The following is a 10,306-nucleotide window of genomic DNA, read 5'->3' as shown; positions in this document are numbered from 1 at the left end:
CGAATTATTGAGGAAAACAAATGGCCCAGTTATTATGGTGTGAAATCAAAGTGTATTTTGTCAAAGCACCTCTCACATTTTGATGTTACCACTGGGTTTCCACCTGATGTTGTACATGATCTTTTTGAGGGAATTGTTCCTTTTGAACTTGCGCTTTGCCTCAATTTGTTAATCAAAAAAAAAGTATTTCACATTATGTACATTGAATGAAGCAATATCATCTTTCAACTTTAAGTGGGCTGACAAAACAAATCGACCTCATCCTGTGGCTCTGTTTTGCATCCAAAAAAAGTGTAGGAGGGAATGCACACGAGAACTGGAGTCTTACCAGATTTTTGCCTTTGTTCGTTGGGCAGAGTGTACCCTGTGAGGAGCCTGCTTGGCACATCTTAACAGACTTGAAGGACATTGTTGATCTTGTTGTCAGTCCTGTTCATACTGAGGACTCCATTGCATATCTTGGTTTTAAGATCTCCGAGCACAGAATCAAGTTTCAAGAGGTTTTCCCAGATGTTAATCTTAAACCAAAGCACCACTACTTGGAACATTATCCATACTTGATCCGTAAGTTTGGGCCACTGGTTGCACTATGGACTATGCGATTCGAAGCAAAGCATAGTTTTTTTAAAAGAGTTGCAAGGAACATCAGATGCTTCAAAAATGTACTTCTTTCCCTTTCACAGAGACATCAGTATCAGATTGCATATCATTTGCATGCAATTAGCTTTGCCAAACCCCCACTGGAAGTAACAGATGTTTCCACTGTTCACATTGATGTTCTTAACAAGGACATCTCAAATGCACTGAGACAGAAGTCTCCAGATATGGACTATGTGTGCTTGGCTAAAAGTGTAGCATATAATGGACTAATCTACAAGTGTGGGATGATCTTGATCCACGGCTCACTGGGAGGACTGCCAGAGTTGGTGAAATCATCCAAATGGTGATACTGCAGGACAAACTAATCTTCATTCTGAAAAAGCTTAGCGGATGGTATATGGAACACTACAGAGCTTATGATCTCAAAACATCACCAAGCAAAGAAGTGGAACTTGTTGAGCCACAAGAACTGCATGATACCTACCCACTGGCAGACTACAAAATTAGAGGGATGCGTCTTGTCACCTTGAAAAGATATGTCCATGTTTAAAGGGTGAGGCCTCAAGATATGATAAAGTATTTTCTTAAGTGGGAAAACCAAACCCAGACCCATACAATATTAATGTGTTCTCAGAACATATTTATTTTATACTGCAAGCCAAAGTGGTGTGATGATGTCATTGGCAATTCATCAATTATGTCATTTTTTTAATGCAGGTTGCTGGATTCCAGTCAGTGAATGCTAATCCTATGCTCTCCCCCCTTCTGCTTCTCTTCTCTTTTTCTTCTTTCCTCTCCTTGTTGTCTCCTATATTCTCCTCACCTCCTCTCCTTCTCTTCAATGTCTCCCATATTCTCGCCATCTCTCTTCTCCTCCCCTCTCCTCTTCGGTTTGCCTTCTCTCCTCGCTGCCTCAGCTGATCTCCACCTCTCCTCTTCATTTTCTCCTCCCCTTTCCTCCTCTCTTTGCCTTCTCTCTTTTCCTCTAGTTTGACATTAAATTCTCCTAATTGGAAATGTCAGTGGTTTACATGTTGATCCTCACTAACTGTGCTTGTGCTTTGTTCTCAGACCACCATGGCTGGTTCAACACCTGCAAGACTGAAGGTGATTTTAGGAGAGAACAACATTGAAAAGCTGACTCTTCCAAATGGCATCCCAGAGTCACTTGAAGACCTTCTAAGCACGATAAAGACTACCTTTGGGTTAAAAGGTAACTTCAGACTGCAATACATGGACCAAGACTTTGGCAACGACTTCTTCAATCTGAATTCTACCACCGAACTTCGGAATTTGGGGACAATCAAAGTGATCCACCAGCAAACAAATCCACCTTTGATCAGTGCCGATCAGTCCACTTCGTCTCTGTCTCTTTCATTTGAGTCTGATGACGGTATTTCGGTGGCATCAAATGACACAATTATCCTCTCATCCCCTGAATCTATGTCATCTCGAACACAACAGTGGCCAGAAGACTTTGCAATTCCCCAATTTTCATATGACACAGAGCTACAGCTAGAGAGGGGGAATACTGAGTACCGTGTGAGCCAAAAAATGTTGACTTTAAGCGCCCGAATGCTGTCTGATATCCTGAAAAGAGTTGCAGAAGAAATTTACCGTTACAAGGCCTATCCAGAGGATGCACATTTCTGCGCAGCTGCAGAGGCCCTTATCAAAAAGCACCCATGTTTGAAAGAACCTGGATCATTCAATGGCTGCTACGGTTGGAAACAACAACTGAAGTACAAAATGGCAAACTACAGGACCCAGCTCAAATTACAGGGGTGTCCAGAGCTGTGTGTAAACTCACTGAAATCTAAAGCTACTACAGATGCTTTCCCTGCTAAAAAAGTGAAGAAGCCAAAACGTTCTGAAGCTAACTTTTATCCATCCTTTCCTACTGGTGAGACTCTGGACAGCATGGAAAAAGTGAGACTAGAACTTCTGACAGAGATCGGGATAAGGGACAATGAAAGGGTCATTGCAGACAAAATGGCTAACACGTTTGACTACAGACGACATGAGGTGGTAAACCACGAACCAAGCATTCAGGAACTGAAGGACAGATGGCCTGCACTCTTCACACAGAAAGAGGTAAGAATGGAACTGAAGTGATCGAAGTCTGTATGCTTCAGGATTTATTGCAGTTAACTTTCATGAATCGGTCATAACTTGATGTGGTTGAGATTTTATAACACTGAACTTAATGAAAGAATTTACATTTTGAATTCCCATATATGTTATACTTTTTGGGATATAGACATTTTGGCATACAATCAGTTTCAGCATTTTGTTCCATAATACAATATCTACTGTCATTTGTGTTTTGTTTTTAGATAAATACAGAGTTCCAGAGGCTCATGGCTGTTCCTCTTGAGTGGAAGTTCATGGCCCAGTTAGACATGCACTCAAGTCAGCTGATCAAAGTCATACGTGCCAAAGGAGGAGCAACACGCCAAAAGATTGCGAACATCATGGACTCATTGGACCAGGTAAATCTGTACCATCAAACAAGATACTTCGTAACTAAGAGGGCTGTCAAAATATATCTGAATCCTTCATAAAGACAATATGGGCAGGCCAATGCTAATCATGGCTTTCATATGCATGAATGTTTTTAGCGACTCAAAAAATACACCACTGAACTCATCCCCTTTTCTTTCTGTAATGAATCTCTGGGCTTGTGAATTACTGTTTTTAAATAAAGTACATGTAAGTTAAGCAATAAGAGTAAGGATGTCTGTCTTATGAAATTTAGAGTTTAAAATTAATCAACATTTGTTGTTCTAGACTGTGGACATTAATCATCGGAGGGAATGTGTGCTGAAAGCCCTCACCATCTTCCTGGGAGAAGATGCAGATGGCCTGATCAAGGAATACCTTGTAAGTTTCAACAGTTTGTCAGCACATCTTGTCAAAGGGACACAAAAAAAGTTAACTGTTAGAACAAACATAACACGTGAACCATAGTTGGATTGCTGACATGTATTTATTATCATGACCATATTGGACATTATGTAATTCCCAGCAACAACACATTACATATTGGATTGACTTTGTTTTAAGTAAGACGGGCTTACTTGATTATTCAAGTTCAAAGGAATAGTTTGACATGTTGGGAAATCTTATCTTTCTTGCTTACAATTTGATTAGAGTCAGATTGATACACCTCTCTCTGCTGTTTCTGGTGTGTGATGACACCCAGCCAAGAAATAGCCCAGCACATAACACATATTGGTACATCACCCAAACACTTAATCACAGTAAGAAGTGAGGCTAATGATGATTTGTGTTTGTGTCTTGTACCCCTCTGTAGGACTGTGGAGCAGATGATGTTCGGAGGGACCTGGAGGAGGTCACCATGGCAGTGTATGTGATTCGGAAGGAGGGGGAGGGACTGCAGGAGCCACCTGAAGACATTGGCATTGTCATTGAGGGTGTGGAAGTGTTGCATGAACTAACTTCGGTTGCCTCAGCTTGTGCCCTGCTTCTAGGTTTGATCTATGCACTCAACCTAGCTTATCCAAAACCCTTTCGCTTCACTTTTGAAGTGCTCCAAAAAATCTTCATGCAGCTTGATCAGCACAAGATGTCCCCCAAAGTCCAAAATCTGTATATCAAACTTCAAAGCTCCCAGTAATGGCACAGAACAATGACCAACAAATGGCCTTGTGCCATAATGCGAAGGAACAACTGTGTTTGGACATATAGCATGTAAAATATGTAGTCTCTTTTGGATGTTGGGCCTTTTTTATGCTCCAAGAGACCTCAAACCCCAATTTAATGTGCTTTTATACATACTTTGTATGGTATTTTTATTTATTTTTTAATTTTTTTTTCAGACATATTTGCCTTCGTTTCAAGGGAAAGGTTGCATTTCAGGTTTGATGTGCTCAGTTATACAACAAACTGTTGTGACATTCTAAAACTCTAAAGGAGTGTTTATATTTTTTCATCCCCATTGGTCAGCTACACTGTTCAGATATTTATTCATTGGCTATAGCTGAAGAGAAGTTTCTGTATACTCTTGGGGCACTTTTTCATAGTTGACACTATATGTGTTGAGATTGATATTTGTGTAATACTGTGTTGCACTTTACACTTTGATGACAACTTTGTGGTCCTACTAAGCGTTACTTGCATTTTGTGCATATGTGTTTTAAAAAGGACAAATGTGTAATGTGTTTGACCAAAAGCTGTGTTGGTTGCCATAAAGGTAATACTTTATTACATTTATACAATAAAGCATTAAAAAAAAAAAATTGGATTTTGAATTTTTGAAAAATATTTTCAGCCAACTTAAAATTTTGATTTAAGCTTTATTAAACAAACTAAAATTTCATTTTAGAGTCACTACAAAAAGTAATTTACACTAAACCACATTATTAGGTTAGCAAAGAGCAATATTTTACTTTTGGGTTATGCAAATTATTGGGTTGGAAAAACTGAAAACTTTAAGTTGAAATGTCTTAATTTTAAGTTGGATTAATGCAAAATGTTTATTTGACAACAATTAATTTATTAAGTACATGTAACTTAAATCAGTTGTGTTAATCTAATGTATTAACTTCATTTCAAAGAACTTAATTAAATTTGGTGTTACCAATTGAAATAATTCAATTAAGTTGGTTCAACTATTTTCTTTTTTCAGTGTGTTGTCTTTGACATGTTTCATGTCAGTTGAGTGCCTCTTCCTTGCATTTATCACCTGACAACGGCCTCACATTTGAACACAAGTTGCAAAGAGTATATCACCACCTTCCAAGAGTAAAATAAAGTCCAGTATATAACACCATTTCTTTGCAAAATATCTAGCATGTCTAGTCCCTTTAGACTGAGTTAAAATTAATTTTGTTAAGAAAAAAAATCCTTGGTCCATTTTTAAGTAGTGCAAGCTGTGTAACATGACTGCAATACAGTATTCTCTCAATTATCGCAGGGGTTAGTAGAAACCATATTTCTATTTTATTATTTTTATATATTTTAAGCCATAAAACCCTCCCCACTCTCTAACAAACCCTAATATAACCCTGTTATTCATTTTTAGACTAGAAAATGCTTAATTTACCACGAAAAAATTTAAATCTAAAATAATAAATAAATAAATAAAAAAAATACCTACTGGCTACAGAAATGCGCACTATAATGAAATTCCCACAATTTACTAGATGTAGGGGCCATTATAGTGTAAAAATACTCTCAGGTTACCCTTAAGCATCCTAGTTCACCTAAGGCAGGGTCTCAAACTTAAATGAGCTGTCATCTCATTGGAGGGCTACTTCCAAAAAACAGAAACCACAAAGAAAACACCCACAAACATTCCTGACAATGTAGCGTTTGGTTTGTTCGTTTTTAAATTTCAAATATTGTATAACAAGACAAAACTGCAAATATGAATGCATTCCCCCCCCTCTCCCTCTTAACTAACCTTTAATTGAACTACCAAATGAACACAATGGTCCTCTCTTTCTGGTCAGACCCTTTGCAGCACTTCTGCTGTAATTTTGTTCATATTTAACAAAATAAAAATGCAGAAATAAGTGTACACATTAGTTTTTGACTCTCACTGAGCTAACAAAGCCAATCCCTCCACATGTTTGTACTCTCTTGTTACCTCGGCCAGGTCCGCGGCTCTGAACCGTGGTAAAGACACCTCTGGCCAATACGTCAGGTTGTCGGGCTTGTAGCTTTACTGTCAGCGAACACAGTGTACAGTCGAGTCTTAACAGCTTTCTTACAACCAGGCACTCATTTTGGCGACAGTGGTTATTATTATATTTACATGCTTCCTTCTTCCATTTCTCCTCGGTAACAGCTCTTACTTTCTCCCTCTCTCGCGCTCAAACACACAACGGGAGGGGCAGTTCCACGTTCTCCCTGCAGCACAGACTACGCTGCCCATGAGGGCCCGTAACACTCTGCCCTTATTGCCTTCATATTAAATCATTTTTGGCTAATGACAAAAAAAAAGTCACTTTAAGGGCCAAATTGCATTATACTTCTTCACCTCACCTGACGTGGGCCGCGAGTGGCCTCTGGGCCGCGAGTTTGAGACCACTAACCCTAAGGCTTTGGCAGTTTAATTCGAAAATAAATAAAAGGCATTTAATAAAAACTGTGACATATATTAACAAGTAATATTCATTACAGTCTGCCAATAGCCAGATTATGATAAATGAATATTAGGAAAGTAACTGGTACTTTGCAGAGTTCTAGCTAGCAGTAGTCTAGCTTAACAAAAACAGTTAAAATTCAAATATGACACTTAAAGATGATGTATTTTGATATAAATACTGATATAAAATTTCTTTTACTAGTTATCATGTTACTTGTTCTAACATCACTCTAAAACTTAATATTTAACTGAATAAAACTTACCGCAGCAGCAAGAAAAAATGGCGACCGAAGATTCTGAAATGCGAAGCTCCACAGGAAATGAAGGTGTGGTCTAATTTAACACCCACAGTGTTAAAATGCAGTAATGACTAAAATCCACACTTACACTTTTCAGGAATCAACTCCCGATGTGTTATTTTAACTCGATTAAGTGTTGAACTAACTCGGAACTCTGTTGAATTCTACTAACACTGAAAAATCAACACTGGCATTTTTGCTGTGTACACAGCAAATCCAGCATGTGAAAAATTAACACTGTCGGATTTGATTTCAACACTATTAAAGTGTCTATATGGGTCCACACTAGAGAGTGCTAATTTAACTCTTTTTGGAGAGTTGGTACGTTAACTCTGATTTAGTGTTACACACCAAATCTATCTGGAGTTGATAATTTAACACTTACTAATGCTAGCTAGGTGTTAAGAGTTTTTATATTAACTCTCAAAGAGTATTTCAGTTTAACTACATAAGAGTTATCTTCTAATTAATTCTAAAAAGTGGAAATTTTACTGTTCTGAACTTCTAGAAATTCCTTTGGAAATAAACATTTATTAAAAAGATGCAATGGTTTTTGAAAAACATTTATTCTGAACTGTGCACCACAATTTCAAAACATTTTCTGAAAGATGTAACAGTGTACATGTTCTCGCTTTCATTAGAATTTTGTTTATCAAAAGGTCCGACATAGGTGAGCTGGTAAATGCAAATAACAGCATTCTCATCACTTATTTCTTCAATACAATATGCATGTCCTTCATTCATCCCTTTGTGGAACTTCAACGCACTTCTGCTCTCCCCCATATTCCATCTTCATAGTCACAGCATATCCTATGTGGAGATTGAATAAAAATTTGTTGACACTAATTAATGGCACAAATCAATTGCAGCACAGTAAAAAAAAGGAATCCTTTTTGAGCCATTACTTGTGTAAAGTAATTTCCCCAAAAGACAAGGACACAGACAACAGGTAAAACTGAACTAAATGTAAAACCTCAACCTTTTTCATTTTTACCTAAACCGTGTGCACAAAACTATGGAGGGATCTAAATGCTAACGTAGAACCAGGTCAGGACATCTGCTACTGCTGTTTGCTCTGGGTTTTTTTTTTATGGGAGATCATTTTCAGGCTTCAAGTAGCACCATTATACCAACATTTCACATTCTAGACATTGTTTTAGGTGTATTTGACCAAAAATCTGACTGAAAATTCACATGCAAGCTTTTGTTCAAGGCTGTAGTATTTAGCTAGCTAAAACAGAATATTATGCTATCACAGAGCAACATGGCTAATGCCTTTCACACAGCTTTGTCTCAACTCCAAAGAGCCACAGAAGTAAAAGCTAATAATAATAATTGAAACAATCTTTGAAAAATGACTTACCAAGCATGGCAAACAACTCAAATATGTAGAGCAAAATGTTCTGAAACGGCTTCACTTCAGCTTTGATTGGAGCCTATGGTGCTGGGGGCGGAGTCTGTGAATTTACTCTATTGGTGTCATAGCCCCTGTAGGAGTTCAGAGTTAAGAGGTCAAGAGTTAATGTTTCCATTGTAACACCTCCAGATTTGACATAGAAACACTCATTTTTAACCTTGGTTTTAACTACTATCATTTTACACCTCAGAGTTACATTAAAAGAATGTGACTCTACTTTTGCAAGAAGACTGGTGTAACCCGGGTTAAAAAGATGCATAAATAGTAAAAGATAAGTGAAGTCTAAGAATATAAATATCAAAGAGTTCATTTATTTCAATTTTCTTGTATATTAAAAAGGTAAAAGTTCATGTCAAATGATTAAAAACATGTTTGCATTGTTTAAAATAAGTTATCTTTCTTTTCTTGTGAATTGTTTGTGAGAAATGTAATTTCCTACGGGGATAAGGTCTGTGAAGGTAACACAGGGTGGAGAAGGAAAAAGAGAAAAAAGGAGAGTGCGAGGAGAGAGGGCGGTGGTGCGTGAGTTACACGGAGCATCCGGAGAAGTTAGCTTGTTTTTATGTACTAGTAGTAAGTGTGTTTTGACTTTTCGGAAAGATAAGTCACAGTGTCGGTAAGCTAGTGACATAACACGTAAAGTTTCAGCGTGAGTCTGCTGGACTGTGTGCTTTGTTTCTTGCGGCAGTGCACGCATTAAGTTAAAGTGAGGCTAACCCAGCCGTTCGCTAATAAGGACTACTGTAGGCTGCCGTTTCGCTAAAGTTGTGGAACGTAACAAGCTGCAGAGAATCGTTACCGAACTGGATAACGACGGACACACCCCAGATAGTCACTCTGGGTGCCCGCGTCACTCAGAGTACCTCTGGCAACGTGGGAAGCTAAAACAGGTAGCTTGTGGAGCACGTGGAGATCACAGACCTTCCTCATCTTTGTGCTACTGCATTCAGAGCGGAGTGTTTCTGAAGGAGCTGAAGACAACTGGTTGCCTGGATTAAGCTGGTGGGAATTGCACGTCTCACAAGGTACTGAGTTTATTTATTTATATTTTGCTCGTTGAGTGAAGAACTTCTGGTTGGGAGATCGTTTTGGATTTATACTGGAGCAATACAGGCCTGCAACGTAGGGTTTATCTCTGCCGGCTTTAGGTTTAGTTGGGACTATAATTGTTTTATCACTTTTGGTTTACACTGTATATGTGGAGATTCTGTGTACAGTGGGTAAATTGCTGTGTGTGTTTTTTTTGGTTTGCCTGAATACTGAAATCTGCCAGTTTGTTATTTTCTTGTTTTCATTGATCCCAGAAACAAAAGAGAAGTTAATTTAAAAATATCGTACGAGAGTACACTAGAAAAAGAACCCAAAGCCCATTTATTTAATGGTATTGAGTAAATGAGGGCTACACTACTAACACCAATCACATCAATGAGGACACCTTTGTCTTTCTTTTCATCCAGATCTCCAGCAACTTTTGAAGGATCCTTTAAAGTTTTGCATGCCAGATGGGTGGTGTGAGCCCTCTGGTGTTCTTGATCTGAAGGACCTGCCTGTAAAAAGCGGTGTAGCATTTCTCAAGGAGGTTTCATCACAAACCCAAACCACCTCAAGTGAATCCTTTCAGAACTGGATCTATCCACCTAAATGTCAGAACAGCTACATTGCACTCGAATAGCCCAGATACAGTGAAAACCACATTTCTCCCCCTTTTTTGCTTTAAAGACTGAGCATAGCAGCTTCCCCTCCAGTACCAGCATGATGTTTCATGTGCCTGAGATATTCCCAAGTCAGATTCCTACCACTATCATCCAACTCACACACAGACTGATGCTTTCAGCTGTGAGCACAATGCCAAAGATACTCAGTGCTCAGACACCG

At 38.4% G+C, this 10,306-nt stretch overlaps 1 protein-coding gene across 1 annotated transcript; it reads left to right on the top strand.

The window, feature by feature from the left end:
- The first annotated feature begins 936 nt into the window (after positions 1 to 936).
- On the top strand, positions 937 to 5,170 carry LOC146370062 (uncharacterized). The gene is made up of 5 exons (XM_084911120.1): positions 937 to 1,153; positions 1,672 to 2,694; positions 2,937 to 3,092; positions 3,391 to 3,483; positions 3,917 to 5,170. The coding sequence occupies exons 2-5, from the start codon at positions 1,678 to 1,680 to the stop codon at positions 4,238 to 4,240; spliced, it is 1,590 nt and encodes a 529-aa protein (XP_084767246.1). The 5' UTR covers positions 937 to 1,153; positions 1,672 to 1,677; the 3' UTR covers positions 4,241 to 5,170.
- Positions 5,171 to 10,306: the final 5,136 nt, after the last annotated feature.

This window comes from Perissodus microlepis, chromosome 17 (assembly GCF_051167445.1).
Source record: "Perissodus microlepis isolate ML-2025 ecotype Zambia chromosome 17, ASM5116744v1, whole genome shotgun sequence".
Lineage (NCBI taxonomy): Eukaryota > Metazoa > Chordata > Actinopteri > Cichliformes > Cichlidae > Perissodus > Perissodus microlepis.
The sequence above is the reverse complement of the archived record's forward strand: the minus strand, read 5'-3'. Positions and strand labels throughout refer to the sequence as shown.